Source organism: Podarcis muralis, chromosome 12 (assembly GCF_964188315.1).
Source record: "Podarcis muralis chromosome 12, rPodMur119.hap1.1, whole genome shotgun sequence".
NCBI lineage: Eukaryota > Metazoa > Chordata > Lepidosauria > Squamata > Lacertidae > Podarcis > Podarcis muralis.
The window spans coordinates 33431361-33450436 of NC_135666.1; the positions used below are offsets into that span (position 1 = coordinate 33431361).

Sequence of the window (19076 nt, forward strand, 5' to 3'; positions counted from 1 at the left end):
TTTAGCACCTGCCTGCAATTTTTTGCAGTCAGTAGGACTTCAAGCAGTACATAAAATAAGCGCTAAGCGATCTGAACAGAACCCAAGACAGAATACTTGTTGACATTTGTCTTGCAGTTAATTACAATGTCCTGGTGGGCATGTGAGATTAGCTGAGAGGCTTCCTAGCCAAGTCAGGAAAATGTGTATAAAATGGTCCTTATTAACTGAAGCTGAATCCATTCTTCAGCACCTGCAACACTGAAGAGTTTCTGTCCCTGTTCCAGGGACTTCCTCACCAGATGTTGAACCATAAGTCCTCTTACCTTTGAGCATCTGAGGTTGATGGGAGTGGGGGTCCGACAACAGCTGCAGAGCCATGGGTTCCTCATCCCTACCCAATACCCCAAAAACATCCTAGGGTAACAACACCCTTTTCCAGTTCATTGTCTTCGGCTTGAAACCATAAGGCAGCTCTCTGGGTGGCCAATGCTTTTCAATGCACTGCTATTCCACCCACTCCAGAGCTCTCAGGAGACAGTGGGAACTCTCACAGGGTCTCATATGACCTGGGAGTGCAGAAGAGGCTGCCTTTGCTGTGGGGGTCTGCAGTGCAAAGAACTGGGATTACCGTTGATTCCTGTTTAAAGCCAATGCATATGATTATTACAGCACAACTTAAAACAAATGTGACGAAGCTATTCACAAAATAAGTGCAGCGAGCCTTAAAAGGAACATAAAATCAAGAAACAGCTGTTCAATTAGTTTGATCTGGGAACAGATGTTGTTAGCTTACAGCAGGGCTGGGGAACTTGTGGCCTTCCTGATGCTGTTGGACTCCAACTCCCATCATTCCAACCAGCACTGCCAATGGCAAAGGATGATGGGAGCTGAAGTCCAGTAGCATCTGGTGGGCCCAGTCTTCAAGTTACTTCAGTTATATAGAAGTCTGTGCTGTGTCAAAGTTGGTAAATCCCATATAAGGATGGTGATGTACATGATCGTCATTGGATTTTCTCTGCAAGCATCAGTGATTGGCCTCTGCAAACAATAAATGACACATGTGTAAGTTTTCATGTGAGATTCATGAAAACCCTCATGTGGAGGCTGCTTCTGTGACAGAATTCTGGCAGAGTGTACCAAAGCAGCCCTGGACCTATAGAGTTCCTTGCCACAGTCAGTGCAAATGTGACCGGCTTTCTAAAATGGTTGTGGGAATCTATGGAAGATAGATCCTTGCTACTTAGAGCATGGAAAGGGCAACCAAAACAGTAAAGAGACTGGGGCAGAGGTATATAAAATTATGCATGGTCTAAACAAAGTAGGTAGAGAGAAGTTTTTCTCCCTCTCCTAATGCTAGGACCCAGGTCAACCAATGGAGATTAACAGTCCCTGTAGCTCAGATGTAGAGCTTCAGCCTTGCATGCAAAAGGTTCTGGATTCAATCCCTGGCATTTCCAGTTAGGGCTAGAGCAGACTTCCTGTCTGAAACTGTGGAGAACTACTGCCAGTAGTTGTAGACGATACTTATCTAGATGGAGCCAATAGGGTGGCTTGGTATTAGACAATTTCCTTCATTCCTAATGTGGTAAAATTCAGGACAGACCAAAGAAAGCGCCCAGTTAAACTCTGGAACTCAGTACCACAAGATGTCATGATGGTCACCAACTTAGGACAGTTGTAAATTAATGAGGCTGCCAGTGGTTACTAGTCATGATGCCTACATTTAATATTATATTTAGTATGAGAGATAGTTCAGTCAGTAGAGCGTGAGACTCTTAGTCTGAAGGTCATGAGTTTGAGCCCCACGTTGGGCAAAAGATTCCTGCATTGCAGGGGGCTGGGCTAGATGATGTTCATGGTCCGACCCAACTCTACGATTCCATGATTTCCTCTCGTTTTGGAGCAGCCTGCCTCTGAATTCTCATGAGTGGGAGAGTGTTGCTGTGCTTCTGTTATGCTTGTGTGAGAACAGAAATGCTGGGCTAGATATAACCTTGGTCAGACCCAGCAGGGCTTTTCTGATGCTCTGTTGGGGCTTACTTTCCATGGCAACCTGAAACGAAGAATCCATGTTTAGATTATAGACACCAGATGGCTCCCACAGAGATGGCCATCTTTGCCCTTGATGTAGAATGAATAGGCAACACCAGGTGGGCAACTGGCCTTCCTCTTGGCGGCATGGCTGACGTGTTGCAGATCGTTAACATTTTAACCAGAAATGGAGGAAGCAATTTTATGTAACGTGAAATTATTTTAAGTGCTTGATCACTGAATACTAGCGGTGCAGTTAAGTCTCCCTTGTTTCTCCGTTTCCAGCTGCAGCCCCTCCTGTCATGCTTTGCTGACGATTGAAGTGGTGTAGTCACATTAAAGCCCTTTTTTAAAAAAACAGACAAAAAAACTAGCAGCAGTTTTGGGGTTTGTGTGTGCTAATTCTCTGCCCAGAAACACTTCCTAACTGTATACTCCCTGGTTTTGAATTGCAGCTGATGTCCTAAGTGAAGAAGCCATCCTGAAGTGGTACAAAGAGGCACATGTTGCCAAAGGCAAAAGTGTCTTCCTTGACCAGATGAAGAAGTTTGTTGAGTGGCTACAAAATGCTGAAGAAGGTAAGGTTCTCCTCCTCCTTTTTTCTTGGTATATCTGGGATATTAAAGTTCCGCAATGGGACCAAGATTTACATCAGGGGTGAGGAACTTTTTTTCAGTCCAAGGGCCACATTCCCTCATGGACAACTTTCTGGGGGCCACATGCAAGGGGTGGGCAGGTGCAACAGATGCGATTCTTATTTTTGTATTCCAGCCACACACATCAGAGATATTTTATGCCTGCAACTTTCTATCCAGGAAAGCAAGAGGCATTATTGAGAGCTCAGGATATGTTCAGCCAGACAAATGACCTGGAGAGGTTGTGTAGGAGAACCAGTGAGGGCTTCAGCCAGAGGAGGAAGGGTTAGGAAGAGTCCTGAGGCCTGGAGGGCCACATCTGTGTCATGGAATTCTACTCAATATTGATCCAGAGCAGATTCCAGCGTATAGTTAGCAGAGTAAAAACTTAAACACGTTGCAGGATTCCCAAAAAAATAGGCCAGAGGCAATTAATATTTCATCCAGCAGAGCTTTACTGCTACTGAAGGCAAATGAACATAATGGTCACAAATCCGATATACATTCAGGATTGGCACTCTCCATAAGAAATCCAGTTGCAGCAGACTTAACTTAAACTTACAATAACTTATAGTAAGACTAAACCTTAACACTACATACCTTCTTGCCTCTATAATAAGTCAGCATGACCTTATCAGAAGAGATAACGGAACCAGTTTAAGCCAGCTGTACTCAACTTCTCTGAAGGAATAACCCAAACATCATGAACCTTCTGCTTGTTTCTTTCACACAAAGAAGCTTCCAGAACCCTCTTGAATTAATTAGAATAGGAGAGATCTCTGCACATCAGATCAATACTTTCTGCACTAAGAAATACAAACTGACAATCTGGCCTCCAGGCCTGATGTTCCCAACCCTCAGATTGGACTGGTCATCTCCAGCTTCTGGGTTCTTCATGTGTCTGGGCCATTTTTGCACAGTAGTGCAAAACTGAACCTTCCCCAATGTGTGTGAATGTGGCCACACCCACCCACCCAAATACACTTTATGTTGGTTAAATGGCTTGAATCCCTTCCCCGCCCCCAATTGGGGATTTTAGCTTGTCCTCATTCTAGTCAGGAAAGAATTCTGAAGGAATGGTTGTTTATAAATACAGTGGTGCCCTGCAAGACGAATGCCTCGCAAGACGAAAAACCCGCAAGACGAAAGGGTTTTCTGTCGCGGAGGCGCTTCGCAAGACGAATTTCCCTATGGGCTTCCTTCGCAAGATGAAAACGTCTTGCGAGTCTCGCCATTTCCCCCCCGCTTCCCCCCCTTTTTCAAAGCCGCTAAGCCGTTAATAGCCTTTTAACAGCTTAGCCGCTAAGCCCGCTAAGCCGCTAATAGCGCTAAATCGCTAATAGCGCTAATCCGCTTAGCCGTTAATGGGGTTGCTTCGCAAGACAAAAAAACCGCTAGACGAAGAGAATCGCAGAACGGATTCTTTCCGTCTTGCGAGGCACCACTGTAAGCAGTTGCTTCTTTTGCAGCAGCCTCTGAAAGGAGTTCAGATGACAAACAAGATGTCAGTCAAGTGTGCCCACTATAGCATAGCTTATATATAAAACAGGATACAGTAATGATATGTGATTCAAAACCATTTGTGGGTTTCATGCCACAAATATGTATTTGGGGTGAGGGGGCTTCGACCAGGAGCTCATTTATTGGGCATGATTTCAGCTGCGATACGAAGCATGCTTCTCAGCGATAACTATGGGAACATTAACTTTACTCTGTTCCTAAACCAAACGATCAGTGTGGCTCCAATATGTGCAGAGCTCTTCACCAGCATGAGCCGTTCCACTCTTGATTTGTCTCCTGATTTGATCCAGACTCTTAATTTGTCTTAATCAGCACCTCCTTGTGCGTTATGGCAAATCACTTGTGAAACGGATGTGGCCCAATTGCCTAGCTAAGGTGCGTGAGTGCGAATCCTACTGGCCAGGCCTTTGCAAACACTTAAAGGAAAAACTGTCCCAGAGCTTTCCACACTTTTTATGTTGGTGACACACTTTTTGGGCATGCATCATTTTGCAACACAGTAGTTCAGTTTTACTAGCAAGGTAAAGGTAAAGAGACCCCTGACCATTAAGTCCAGTTGTGGCCAACTCTGGGGTTGATGTGCTCATCTCGCTTTATTGGCCGAGGGAGCCGGCGTACAGCTTCTGGGTCATGTGGCCAGCAGGACTAAGCCGCTTCTGGTGAACCAGAGCAGCGCACGGAAATGCCGTTTACCTTCCCGCCGGAGCGGTACCTATTTATCTACTTGCACTCTGACGTGCTTTCAAACTGCTAGGTTGGCAGGAGCAGGGACTGAGCAACGGGAGCTCACCCAGTCGTGGGGATTCGAACCGCCGACCTTCCGATCGGCAAGTCCTAGGGTCTGTGGTTTAACCCACAGCGCCACCCGCGCCCCATTTACTAGCAAGCCAGAGGTTAAACTAACCTTCTCCCAGCCCCAGGAGGAGCACAGGGAGTGTTTGTGCGACACACCTACACACAGGTGTCATGACACACAGTTTGCATACAAATCTGTGAACATTTGCCAGAATCACTGGACTGAAGGTTAGATATGGATTCAAACCGATCGGCAAAACTCCTCTTGCTTTGTCATACGAGTCCTGTTAGAAAGGGAGGGGAGTGACTGGGAGGGGAAAACTCTAATGGAAAAAGGTAATTTTTAAGGCGCCAACTCAACTGTAGAAGCTGAGTTGGACTGTGTAATACAGAGTCGTTTTTCTGGTTCCAAGAGCTGCTTTCTCCCCCACCTTTCTTCTGATGACCACCCATGGAGAGTTATTTTTGCTTTCTGCAGAAAGTCTTTAAGCAGCTCCCCTTGAAGACTAATCCCATATTAGCTGCACATGAGATTGGCAGGTTATAATTATTAGGACTTGCCTGCTTCCCCTGCAAAATCCAAGCTTATTATTTGCTTTTAGTCCGTTTCTATCAACAATCAAAGGTTGCTGGTTCCCTCCTTTTCTTTTATTTTTTACGGCAATACTTGTTAGAACTGATGTGGAGAGTAACAACCTGTGTCAAGATCTTGTAGTGATAGAAATGTTAGCAAAAAAACATTCTGTCCTGAAATGTCAAAGAGCCCTGAAACATTATTTTTAGTTTAAAATATCTTGGGGCTTTCTTTCTTTTTTTGTATTTTGGCAAACAGCAGGCACTCTGCTCCCCCCCCCCTTTCCTCTGCAGAGAATTCTGTCTTTAATCTGCCTCTAGCAAATTCAGAAAGTGTAGCTGAAATCAGAATAAAGAGAAGGCTCTGAAAAATCAGAATGAATGTGTCAAATGCACACATACATACATATAAGAGAAAGAAAGAGATAATTGGTTTAATACACATTTTGAAATGTGCTTGTGTTGCTGTGAATCAGGTAAAGTATATTGCTGAGAAGGCTTGCAGGTTGTTGTAGTTGTTGTTGTTGTTGATGATTTATTATTACCCTGAGAGTCACCAGCCAAAGCCAGGTACAAAAGATATATGCTTAGAATTCTAAAAATCTGCCCAGGGTTTTACCGTGAATACCAGAACTGAACAGAACTGATCTGATCTGTCTCTCTCCCTCCCTCATCCCCAACTACCACACACCCAGCTTCCTTCAGTTCAGCAGCCATACAGTCTAGGGGAGGAATCATTTGGTTGTTGCCATTGTTATATAGCTGGGAAGTGGGAGATCCTTGTTGATCCTTGCTTCAAATTGCCCAGAGATCTACTAGCAGATCCTGATCCACCCCGATGCATTGGGAATCTTGGCTCTATCCCAGGCATAGGCAAACTCGGTCCTCCAGCTGTTTTGGGACTACAATTCCCATCATCCCTGACCACTGGTCCTGTTAGCTAGGGATGATGGGAGTTGTAGTCCCAAAACATCTGGAGGGCAGAGTTTGCCTATGCCTGCTCTATCCCTTTGTGGCGTAAGACCAACTTGCCCCATCTCTTGTGCCAGAGAAGCTGCTGCCATTGGGGGTCAAGCCTCCATGTGGGATGCTGAGGAGCCACTGAGAGACAGTGGGCATGAGAATGGGGAGACAGACTTTCGTCCCAAGGGCTACGGGAGGAGTCTCGTCTCCTTAGTGCAGGATTGCTGCGGGACTACAACTCCCATGATCCCTGACTTGCTGGTTGATGGAAGATGGAGCCCAATAACACCTGAAAGTATTCAGATCTCCCACCTCTGCTGCAGTACAATATAGTGCATTTGATTCATTGATTGAGGACTCAGCTACATTAGCCACGTTACAACACTATAACTGCATTATAAACATGCGGCACCAGAGCACAAAACTTTGCGCGACTTTAATAGAGTGTTTTTTTTCTTTTGTTATAATGCTTTAATTTATGACTTAGTTATAGTGGTTTTCCCCCTGTGTGTAGTAGATCCAGCCTTAAAATAACATTTGGGGCTTGTTAAAGGAATAACTGTATAAATGTTGCCACATGAATTGTTTTAATAGTTGGAGAAAAATCTTCACTTTTCCTCTGCTCTCAATCCCTCCCTCCCTCTCTCACCTCTCAGAATCCGAATCTGAAGGGGAAGAAAACCAAGATGGCTGAACAAAGCACAAAACATATTCGCTGTGGCCGGCTGCTTCTTGCGGAATTTTGTACCGTTCAAAGAGAAAGACTCTTACTCCAGTGTCATACCGAAAATTCTAGGCTAGGCTTTCCTTTTGTTTAGAAGAATAAAATGTTGGAGCCCTGAGACATTAAATGCTGAGACTCTTCCTCTGGCGCCCTGTACACTATTGTAGGCAGAGGCATTCAGCAAGTAAACAACATATAGGAAAACTGAAGTAATATCCTTTAAGGACTCCTTTTTTATTAACAGTCTTCAGGTACTACATATGAACACTTCAGTGTTTCTCCATAGGGATGTTCTGTGCGTGTAGCTCAATATTTGCTTGTGTGTGATTTGACATAATCACATTTTGGGGAAATTAAATGGCTTTTAAAAATCTTACTTTCATGTTTCTGCGCATTTTTCTTTTGCTTCAGAAGTGGGCTTGCATGTGACTAACTACTGCTAACCTTCTGCAGAAGGATTTAATAATAATTTTGCTATTTGCACCCTGCCCATCTAACTGAGTTGCCCCAGCCACTCTGGGCAGATGTTTTGGAAGGTCCAGTCTACGCTTTACCTCAGGCTTTGCCAACCTTGTGGGTATTTTGGACTACAACTCCCATCAGCCCTAGCAAGCAGGACCAAGCTGGCTGAGGCTGATGGGAGTTGTAGTCCAAAGTATCTGTAGGAAACCAGATAGGCAAAGGCTGCTCCGCCTGGTGAATATGGCAAGCTTCTTCCTTGGTGTGACTCTCTCTGCATCATCATTTTTACACCCGTGACAGACTGCTCTAGGAACAAATGGTGCTGGGTTCGAAACTCTTTGGGTCCTTGCAGGGTTTCCATGAAAAATGTGTGGCGGTTATCTATTCCAGGAGAGATGAGAACCCTGTGGCCTTCCAAATGTTTCTGGACTACAACCCTAATAATCTATATCCACTGGCCATGTCAGTTGGGGCTGATGGAACACAGATCCCCTAGTCCTGTGTTACAGCAAAGGGAAAAACAGCTTTCCACATGGAAACGTTAATAGCATGTTTACCAACCCTAAAACACCTATATTAGAGTTGAGTTTGGGTTGCTTTGTTTTTAAATAAGAAATAACAACTTTGGGAATTCCCTGCCCTGTCTCATACAAGTCATCCATTGCTGTTTTTCATTCTATTTTATATAGCTTAAAACCCATTTCTATTAATCTGAACCTGTAATTGGTTATAATAATCGATTAAAACAACTTTTAAGAGACTTCTGTATATGTTAAATAAATAAATTTTAAAACACTGACTGATTAATTGGCAGGATTTTATTTTTTTAAAAAAGAACTACAATACAGTGGTACCTCTGGTTGCGAACGGGATCCGTTCCAGAGGCCCATTCGCAACATGAAAAGAATGCAACCCGCAGCGGCGCGTCTGCGCATGCGCAGGTTGTGATTCACCGCTTCTGCGCATGCGCGTGACGTCATTTTGCACGTGTGCGCGAGTGGCGAAACCCGGAAGTAATCCTTTCCAGTACTTCCAGGTTGCTGCAGGACGTGACCTGAAAGAACGTAACATGAAGCGGACGTAACATGAGGTATGACTGTATTTTTTAATACAAGGACTTGTAAATTGGTAGCAAGCATCCTCTCAAGAGGCAATTCGCTTTTCACAAGAGGGGTGGGGAAAGCCTTTTGCTAAGACAATGCTTGCTACAACACAGGAGCATTATTTAAAAACAAACTTGCATTTACCCATGGGAAAATTAATATGAATGTAATTGATTGGTTATACAACTTATGGTTAGGGAGTGATCCTACAGCAAGATCTGCTGGGCTGGATCCAGCAGATCTTCAGCTGAGCCAGGAGGTTCCCAATGCAGCCAGGCTATGCCGGCTTAGCTCTGTCATCTTTACCTCATCTGGAGAGAGACCTCAGTGTAACTCTTCAGTCCTGGCTCAGCTAGGACCCAGCCAGCTGAGCTGATCCCAGTGGATATTAGGCCAGCGTATGCCCTGAAAACAGGGTGCTGTGGTGGGATAGAAATCAGGCTTCCCCAACCTGGTGCCCTCCAGATGTTTTGGACTGCAATTCCCACCATCTCTTGAGGTTGATGGGAGTTGTAGTCTAAAACATCTGGAGGCTACCAGGTTGGGGGAAGGCTTTAACCATTAAAGCCTACTGCTTCTGATTCAAAGTACAGTTGTACCTTGGTTGTTGAACGGAATCCAGTCCAGAAGTCCGTTTGACTTCCAAAAACGTTTGACAACCAAGGCACGGCTTTCGATTTGCTGCAGGAGCTTCCTGCACGCAAGTATAAGCCACATCGGACGTTCAGCTTCCAAAGAACGTTCCCAAACCAGAACACTCACTTCCCGGTTTGCAGCATTCAGGAGCCAAAACGTTTGACTCCCAAGGCATTCGGCTTCCAAGGTATGACTGTATAAGCTTTGTCATCTAAGTGGAACATAGAATAGCATACCATGGTTTCACTGAAGTCACAGCACCAAAAGTAGAAAGCAAAATCCTACTAGCAGACAGCTCTCGGCCAAGTAATAATTTAAGGTGTATTGCTTTCTGAAAGCAAAATGTAAAGGGCTTACGGTAACTATGACAACTAAATAATGAAATTGCTAATAGAACAGTGTGTGACCATATCCAGTTATGCCTGCAGGGAAATAGTGAGGAGCGGTAGGGTGCCCTTATGCAGTGATGTCACTGTGGGCAAACAATGCTGTCTTTAAGGCACTGAAGTACGGAGAATATTGTTAAATACTCATCAGCTCCATTAGTGGGATTTTTTTTTAAAAAGAGAGGTAGCCATGTTAATCTTCTGCATCAGAAGCAATAGTATTTTGCAGGATCTGAAAAGCGGATAACTTTCTCATTGGGGGTGCATGTTTCTAGCCCACAATAACAGGGCCTCCTGTTGTTGTTGTTGTTGTTGTTGCTGTTGTTGTTAAAATTTGTATACCACCATATACCCATAGATTTCAGGGCAGTTCACAACACACACACACACACACACACACATATATATATATATGTTTGTTTGTGTGCATGTTGTGTGTATGTTGGGGGGGAGAGAGAGTATATATACAATATTTATATGTATATATAAAATGTGTGTGTGTGTGTGTGTGTGTGTGTGTGTGTGTGTGTGTGTATATATATATATATATATATATATATATATATACAGTATGTATATATACTAGATGATGTATGTGCATATATATTACATGTATGCATGTGTCCACACACACACACGTACACACAGTACAATATATTACATCTTGAGCATGTTGACTGACCTTGAAGAGTACCTGTTTTCTACCTTTAGCCAGAGCAGTCTAAACAGCATCAGGAATCTGCAGTGGGGGAAGAACTATGGGCTAGACAATTTGGCTTTTGCTTTGGATAGAACTGACCTGCTGGCATCTTCTGTAAACCCATTTTTGAGAAACCAAAACATCCACCTTGCTGCCTAAGCCATTCCCCCCGCTCCTTTAAAGCCATCGTTGAAATGTCAAAATATAAACAATCAATTGTGAAACACAGAGTAGTACATAGGAATGTGCTTTATACTATGTCAGAATAATTGTCCAGCTAGACCAAGAGGGGAAAACCTTTTGTAGTTTGACAGCAATGGGTGGAGCCAGAGACAAGTGTTCTAGATTAACCGATCCAGGAAAAAAAAAGATTTACCTGTTTCAATTTTTGTCATGTCTACCACATATTAGAATATCCAGTCCTATATGGCTGTCTTCAGAAGTAAACCCTGCTGGGTTTGGTGGGGTTATTCTTTTTAAAAAGTATGCAGCAGATTTAAAATAATGTAGATAGAACAGACCAATGCAGCTACTGTTCTAGAAAGTCAGTGAAAGTAATTTCTTTCTGACTTTAGTGTGCTACTCACATTTATACACAACCTTTTACATTGTAATTTGTTCTCAGGCAGCTTCTTTTCTCCAATCCATAAAACGGGAGTGGGTGGGTGTTAAAATGCCCCTTATGTAGTCTTAAACTACATAAACAGAAAAACAATGAGGAAATGAGCAGAAAGAAAGGAGCTCTGGCGGCACCAAGGGCCTCAACATGGCCCTGTGGGGTACAAGTTGCTCACCTGTGATTTAGATCAGTCTTGTCTAGAGTCTCAGGTCTGGGGATAGTCTCAGTGCTATCCAATCCTTTTAATTGGAGCAACAGGAAGTGGGCCACATGTAAAAACATGCAAGGTGTTACAACTGAATTGCAAAGGTAAAGGTAACGGGACCCCTGACCATTAGGTCCAGTCGCTGATAACTCTGGGGTTGCGGCGCTCATCTCGCTTTATTGGCCGAGGGAGCCGGCGTACAACTTCCGGGTCATGTGACCAGCATGACTAAGCCGCTTCTGGCGAACCAGAGCAGCGCACGGAAACACCGCTAACTTTCCCGCCAGAACAGTTCCTATTTAATTGTAAAGGTAAAGGTACCCCTGCCCGTACGGGCTAGTCTTGACAGACTCTAGGGTTGTGCGCCCATCTCACTCAAGAGGCCGGGGGCCAGCGCTGTCCGGAGACACTTCCGGGTCACGTGGCCAGCGTGACGAAGCTGCATCTGGCAAGCCAGAGCTGCACACGGAAACGCCGTTTACCTTCCTGCTAGTAAGCGGTCCCTATTTATCTACTTGCACCCGGAGGTGCTTTTGAACTGCTAGGTTGGCAGGCGCTGGGACCGAGCAACGGGAGCGCACCCCGCCGCGGGGATTCGAACCGCCGACCTTTCGATCGGCAAGCCCTAGGCGCTGAGGCTTTTACCCACAGCGCCACCCGCGTCCCTCCTATTTAATTGTAGCCCTCCTCAAAAGACCCTGCTCTACGTGTTCACGTTTGTTTCCCAGACCGTGCAGTATCAATGGCTGCTCTGCACTTAAACAGTCTAGGAAACGAAAGGAGCATCATCATCAGAAGAGTGTAGAAAAGAGAACTCGCCTGGTGTTTCTCTTGAGGAATCAGTGGATCCAGAGGATCCTTACATCCCTGACAAGGACAAATAGCCTTTTATGCACAAACACTTGGTGCCAAGCCATGCAATAGCGTTATTCAAACAAATATGTTTATATGGAAACAAAGGGTCTTTCTTTTTTAATTTGGTTGAAACCCTAACCTAATAGTCATAAAAGGATACTTGCATGTTCAACTTCACTCCAAGGTTGTTAAAGCCTCCTTTGTTGACTCATGGCGCAGTCTGTAAGAAAAAGGAAGGAATAGAAAATTATCCTGCAGAAGAGTTGCTTTGCTGGATGGGTGTTATTAAATGTCTGCTTCTGTAGCAATTTCCTGAGAAGTTACTAAGGGCCAAGAGGAAATCCCTAAAGTGTCAACATCTGGTGCTTTGTTCTCCAAGTTGTTCTTATTCATATCCCATCATTTGAACTGGGTTCTGATGCCTACATTTGATGAAAAGTACTAACTTAAGCGGGACGCAGGTGGCGCTGTGGGTTAAAGCCTCAGCACCTAGGACTTGCCGATCGAAAGGTCGGCGGTTCGAATCCCTGCGGCGGGGTGCGCTCCTGTCGTTCGGTCCCAGCGCCTGCCAACCTAGCAGTTCGAAAGCACCTTCGGGTGCAAGTAGATAAATAGGGACCGCTTTCTAGCGGGAAGGTAAACGGTGTTCCGTGTGCTGCCCTGGCTTGCCAGAGCAGCGATGTCACGCTGGCCACGTGACCCGGAAGTGTCTGCGGACAGCACTGGCTCCCGGCCTATAGAGTGAGATGAGCGCACAACCCTAGAGTCTGGCAAGACTGGCCCGTACGGGCAGGGGTACCTTTACCTTTACTAACTTAAGCACAGATCTTGACTTAGGATGCTGGTGTTGCGGAAAGAAGCGGATGCAAGTTTTTTGCAAAATCGACATGACTTCAAAGAGTTTACTTTCTTCCTACATTTCTAACATTTCCTCAACAAAAGTCTCAATTTGTGAACTGTATTTGCTTCCTTGTTGGAAGATGGGAGACTAGACCACTCCTCCAGACCAGGCAACCTGTGCATTGAATAACTGTCAAAATCTGTTTGCAAAAAGCTCATGAAACGGTTAGATTCTATCCGGTTTTCATTGAGCGTTTGTTCTGAGTTGTTTATAGGGAGGTTATATGACAATGAGCATTCATCCTGATTTACTTGTAGGGTGTTTATATACCTTCCTATTAATCATTTGTTCATTTCACACTTTTCAATGCATTTCCCCATCACTTTCCTAACTGCAAACAGTCCACTTCCCTTTTAAAGTGAATTTGTTGTGCTAGGGCACTTTAACCTAAATTTCGTAGTATGTGCTAGAATCCCTCCCCCAAAACACTGACAGCCATGGGGTTTTATAAAGTGTAAGATAGACTAAAGGAGCTTCTAAGATCCAAGATGTAACTGAACGACTGCAAGGAATCATAAAACCCACTGACAAATACCCCTTCCTCTTGGTTCATGTGGGAACCAATGACACTGCAAGCAATAGCCTCCAGAAGATCAAAAGAGATTACGAGGCTCTGGGCAGGAAATTGAAGCAATTAAATGCACAAATTGTCATCTCATCTGTCCTCCCAGTTGAACGACGTGGCCCAGGGAGAGAGGGAAAAATAGTGGAAGTGAACAACTGGCTTCGCAAATGGTGTAAACAGGAACGGTTTGGATTCTTAGATCACGGAATGCAGTTTCTTGAAGATGGACTTCTGGCAAGCGATGGGCTGCACCTCACAACGGTTGGGAGGAATGTTTTTGCAAAAAATCTCAGAAACCTCATCAGGAGGGCTTTAAACTGACTAATGTGGGGGAGGGAGACAGTGCTCCTGAAGGTAGGAGTCTATCAATTGATGAAGATGATCATCCAAATGTCATAGACCGAATGGAGCAAAGAGCATGCAGACCTAGTGGTGGGAGGAAAAAATCCTTAAATAAGAGACACAGGGGAATGATTAATGGACTTCAATGTCTGTACACTAATGCGCAAAGCATGGGAAATAAACAGGATGAGCTTGAGCTCCTGGTACAGCAAACTAAATATGACATAATAGGAATCACTGAAACCTGGTGGGATAAATCCCACGATTGGAATGTAATAATGGAGGGATACAATCTATTTCAAAGAAACAGACCAGACAAGAAAGGAGGAGGAGTGGCGTTATATGTCAGGGATGTGTATACCTGTGAAGAGATCCAAGATTTAGAACCTCAAAGCCAAAGTGAGAGCATTTGGGTCAAAATTAAGGGAGAGAAGAATAACAGTGACCTCATTGTGGGAGTTTACTATAGATCCCCAAGCCAAACGGAGGACATAGATGATGCCTTCCTGGAACAGATGGCCAAGCATGCAAAAGGAAGGGAGATAGTAGTAATGGGGGACTTCAATTACCCGGATATTTGTTGGATGTCAAACTCAGCCAAGAGCATAAGGTCAAACAGATTCCTCACTGCCCTTGCAGACAACTTCATTGCCCAGAAAGTGGGAGAAGCAACAAGAGGAACAGCCATTTTAGATCTGGTCCTAACCAATGTTGATGACCTGGTTAGTGGGGTAGAAGTGGAAGGATCATTAGGCGCGAGTGATCATGCTCTTCTGAAGTTTACTATACAGCGGAAAGGAGCAGCCAAGCATACTAGGACTCAATTTCTTGACTTTAAGAAAGCCGACTTCATAAAGCTTAGGGAAGTGCTGGGTGAGATCCCATGGACAGTAATACTAAAAGGAAAGGGAGTTCAAGATGGCTGGGAGTTTGTTAAGAGGGAGATAGTAAAAGCACAACTTCAGGCAATACCAATGAGACGGAAACATGGAAGGTGCCTAAAGAAGCCAGGGTGGCTATCTAAAGAACTTTTAACTGAGTTAAGATTAAAAAAGGATGTGTACAAAAAATGGAAAAGGGGGGAAACCACCAAAGAGGAATTCAAACAAATAGCCAGCACGTGTAGACACAAAGTCAGAAAAGCTAAAGCACAAAATGAACTCAGGCTTGCTAGAGAGGTTAAAAGCAACAAAAAAGGCTTTTATGGGTATGTTCGTAGCAAAAGGAAGAACAAAGAAACCATGGGGTCACTCAGAGAAGATGGTGAAATGCAAACAGGGGATACAGAAAGGGCTGAACTCCTCAATGCCTTCTTTGCCTCAGTCTTCTCCGATAAAGAAAACAATGCCCGACCTGAAGAATTTGGAGCAAATGATTCAGCAGAGGAAACACAGCCCAGAATAACTAAGGAGATAGTACAAGAATACTTGGCTAGTCTAGATGTATTCAAGTCTCCAGGGCCAGATGAACTGCATCCAAGAGTATTAAAAGAACTGGCAGATGTGATTTCAGAACCACTGGCAGTCATCTTTGAGAATTCCTGGAGAACAGGCGAAGTCCCGGCAGACTGGAGGAGGGCAAATGTTGTCCCTATTTTCAAAAAGGGGAAAAGAGAGGACCCAAATAATTACCGCCCAGTCAGTCTGACATCAATACCAGGGAAGATTCTGGAGCAGATCATTAAGCAAACAGTCTGTGAGCACCTAGAAAGGAATGCTGTGATCACCAATAGTCAACATGGATTTCTGAAAAATAAGTCATGTCAGACTAACCTGATCTCGTTTTTTGACAGAATTACAAGCCTGGTAGATGAAGGGAACGCAGTGGATGTAGTCTACCTTGATTTCAGCAAGGCATTTGACAAGGTGCCCCATGATATTCTTGTAAAGAAGCTGGTAAAATGCGGTCTTGACTATGCTACCACTCAGTGGATTTGTAACTGGCTGACTGACCGAACCCAAAGGGTGCTCATCAATGGTTCCTCTTCATCCTGGAGAAGAGTGACTAGTGGGGTGCCACAGGGTTCTGTCTTGGGCCCGGTCTTATTCAACATCTTTATCAACGACTTGGATGATGGACTCAAGGGCATCCTGATCAAATTTGCAGATGACACCAAACTGGGAGGGGTGGCTAACACCCCAGAGGACAGGGTCACACTTCAAAATGACCTTGACAGATTAGAGAACTGGGCCAAAACAAACAAGATGAATTTTAACAGGGAGAAATGTAAAGTATTGCACCTGGGCAAAAAAAATGAGAGGCACAAATACAAGATGGGTGACACCTGGCTTGAGAGCAGTACATGTGAAAACAATCTAGGAGTCTTGGTTGACCACAAACTTGACATGAGCCAACAGTGTGACGCGGCAGCTAAAAAAGCCAATGCAATTCTGGGCTGCATCAATAGGAGTATAGCATCTAGATCAAGGGAAGTAATAGTGCCACTGTATTCTGCTCTGGTCAGACCTCACCTGGAGTACTGTGTCCAGTTCTGGGCACCACAGTTCAAGAAGGACACTGACAAACTGGAACGTGTCCAGAGGAGGGCAACCAAAATGGTCAAAGGCCTGGAAACGATGCCTTATGAGGAACGGCTAAGGGAGCTGGGCATGTTTAGCCTGGAGAAGAGGAGGTTAAGGGGTGATATGATAGCCATGTTCAAATATATAAAAGGATGTCACATAGAGGAGGGAGAAAGGCTGTTTTCTGCTGCTCCAGAGAAGCGGACACGGAGCAATGGATCCAAACTACAAGAAAGAAGATTCCACCTAAACATTAGGAAGAACTTCCTGACAGTAAGAGCTGTTCGACAGTGGAATTTGCTGCCAAGGAGTGTGGTGGAGTCTCCTTCTTTGGAGGTCTTTAAGCAGAGGCTTGACAACCATATGTCAGGAGTGCTCTGATGGTGTTTCCTGCTTGGCAGGGGGCTGGACTCGATGGCCCTTGTGGTCTCTTCCAACTCTATGATTCTATGATTCTATTCATCATGTTTGGTTACAAATTAGCTACGCTGATACCATCACTGAACCATGGTTAGGAATGATACATGGGTTGCCTGAACCAGATACAGTGGTGCCTCGCAAGACAAAATTAATTCATTCCGCAAGTTTTTTTCTTCTTGCAAGTTTTTCGTCTTGTGAAGCACGGTTTCCCATAGGAATGCATTGAAAATCAATTAATGCATTCCTAGGGAAACCGCTTGCCAGGCTGGCGGTGCGGAGAAGGGCTTTTCTCCCCACCGCAAGCCTTCAGGACAGGTACGGGAACAGAGGGGAAGGCGCGCAGCGCTTCTCCTCTGTTCCCGGGGCTTGCGGTGGGAGGAGGGTTTTTCCTCCCCACCACCAACATTCAGAACAGCATTCTGAATGTTGGCGGTGGGAAGGAAAACCCTCCTCCCACCGCAAGTCTTCAGGACAGCCATCCGAAGGCTGGCGCGGGGAGAAGGTCTCTCCGCCCCGCCGCCAGGCTTTGGAGCATCCTTCCAAAGCCTGGCGGAGGGGCGGAGAGACCTCCTCCCGCCGCCAGGCTTCGGAGCATCCTTCCGAAGCCTGGTGGAGGGGCGGAGAGACCTCCTCCCGCCGCCAGGCTTTGGAGGAGGTCCGAGGACAGTGGGGAAGATGCGCTGCGCTTCCCTGCTGTCCCAGAGATTTCCCTATGGGCTTTCGTCTTGTGAAGGAAGCCCATAGGGAAATTCGTTTTGCGAAGCGCCTCCAAAATGGAAAACCCTTTCGTCTAGCGGGTTTTCCGTCTTGCGAGGTGTTCGTCTTGCGGGGCACCACTGTATCTAAAGGGCTCTTATAGCTGGCCCTACCATGAGACATGATAAGATAGCTGCTTCAGGTGGCAGAATTTGGGTGTCATGGAGACTGGCATTAGTTCTGACCTACTGGGCACAAACTATCTGAGCAAACTTACCTGAAACGAACATGAGCCACACAAGATCAGCCCTTATGCAGCTCCCATACGCAGACCTGGGGTAGCAGAGTGTACACTCTGTATGTATGAAATATTCGTCTCCGCCATGACCAGAGTGAGTTGCCTGAGGTGAGCCTGTTTCTCAGCCTCTGACCCCTATCTACAACATGGGGATAAGAATACTGGCTTCCCTTACAGTGGGGGCGGGGAACCTGTGGTCTTCTAAATGTTGTTGGACCCATCAGCCCCCGTCAACACACAAAAATAATGGATGAGGAAAATGGAAGAGGCAGGCACACAACTCCTGTGATTACTAAGATGTCATGGTGTGTTAAGCTCCATTGCATTTTAACATAATAATCTCCACTAGAGTTTTGCTGTTTTTTAGCTATCTACCTTGAGGGAGGAAGCATGGACTATTTATTTAAATAGGGTGGATGAGCATTGGATGAACATCTTCACAAGCATAAGCCTTAGCCCAGATCTTTTAGCTGCAGCTTGATTCTGATCTGCTGATAAAAAGTTTGTGGTTTCTTTGGACTTGCTTTGCTCCTAATCTAATACAAACCAGCCAGAATAAAAATTGCACTGAAGCCTTTGGTGAAATAAAAAAAAAATTGGGTTCTATTTAGTTTGAAGTCTCATTAATTGCAAAGCAACTGATCCTGCATATTATCTAAACCCTGCACTTGGAAACAGCAACTTTGTGAAACCTGCTCGTTTATTTATTGCATGGGAAAGTCTTTCCCTTGCTGGAAGCTAGTCAGGCAGTATTCTAGACATACAGTAGACTCTTTGTGCCCTCTAGTGTGACTTACTGGGTGTTACATGCAGATTCCATTTATATTTCAAGTCATCTGAACCTAAACACATCACAGTTGCCATTCAGTGGTTGGGCTCTCACTATCAAGTTAAAATGAAGTCAGATATTTATTTATTCTCCTCTTAATTATCTACCACATTTATGTGCTGCTTTTCATCCAAGGCATTCAGTTTGGTCGGTGTTTCATTAAAATGCTTTTCTCTTAAAGGTAAAGGTAAAGGTACCCCTGCCCGTACGGGCCAGTCGTGACCGACTCTAGGGTTGTGCGCTCATCTCACTCAAGAGGCCGGGAGACAGCGCCGTCTGAAGACACTTCCGGGTCACGTGGCCAGCGTGATGA

General features: G+C 45.0%; 1 protein-coding gene across 3 annotated transcripts in view; it reads left to right on the top strand.

Annotated features, from left to right (window-relative positions):
• Window positions 1–7600, top strand: part of BZW2 (basic leucine zipper and W2 domains 2) — a 44542-nt gene extending 36942 nt beyond the window's left edge. For all 3 annotated transcript variants that reach the window (XR_013394811.1, XM_028751572.2, XM_028751575.2), the window contains 2 exons: window positions 2469–2591; window positions 7157–7600. Coding sequence is in view for 2 of the 3 variants with exons in the window: in XM_028751572.2 (XP_028607405.1) it covers window positions 2469–2591; window positions 7157–7194 (161 nt within the window). In the remaining variant the exon portion in view is untranslated. The remainder of the gene's footprint in view (window positions 1–2468; window positions 2592–7156) is intronic.
• Window positions 7601–19076: the final 11476 nt, after the last annotated feature.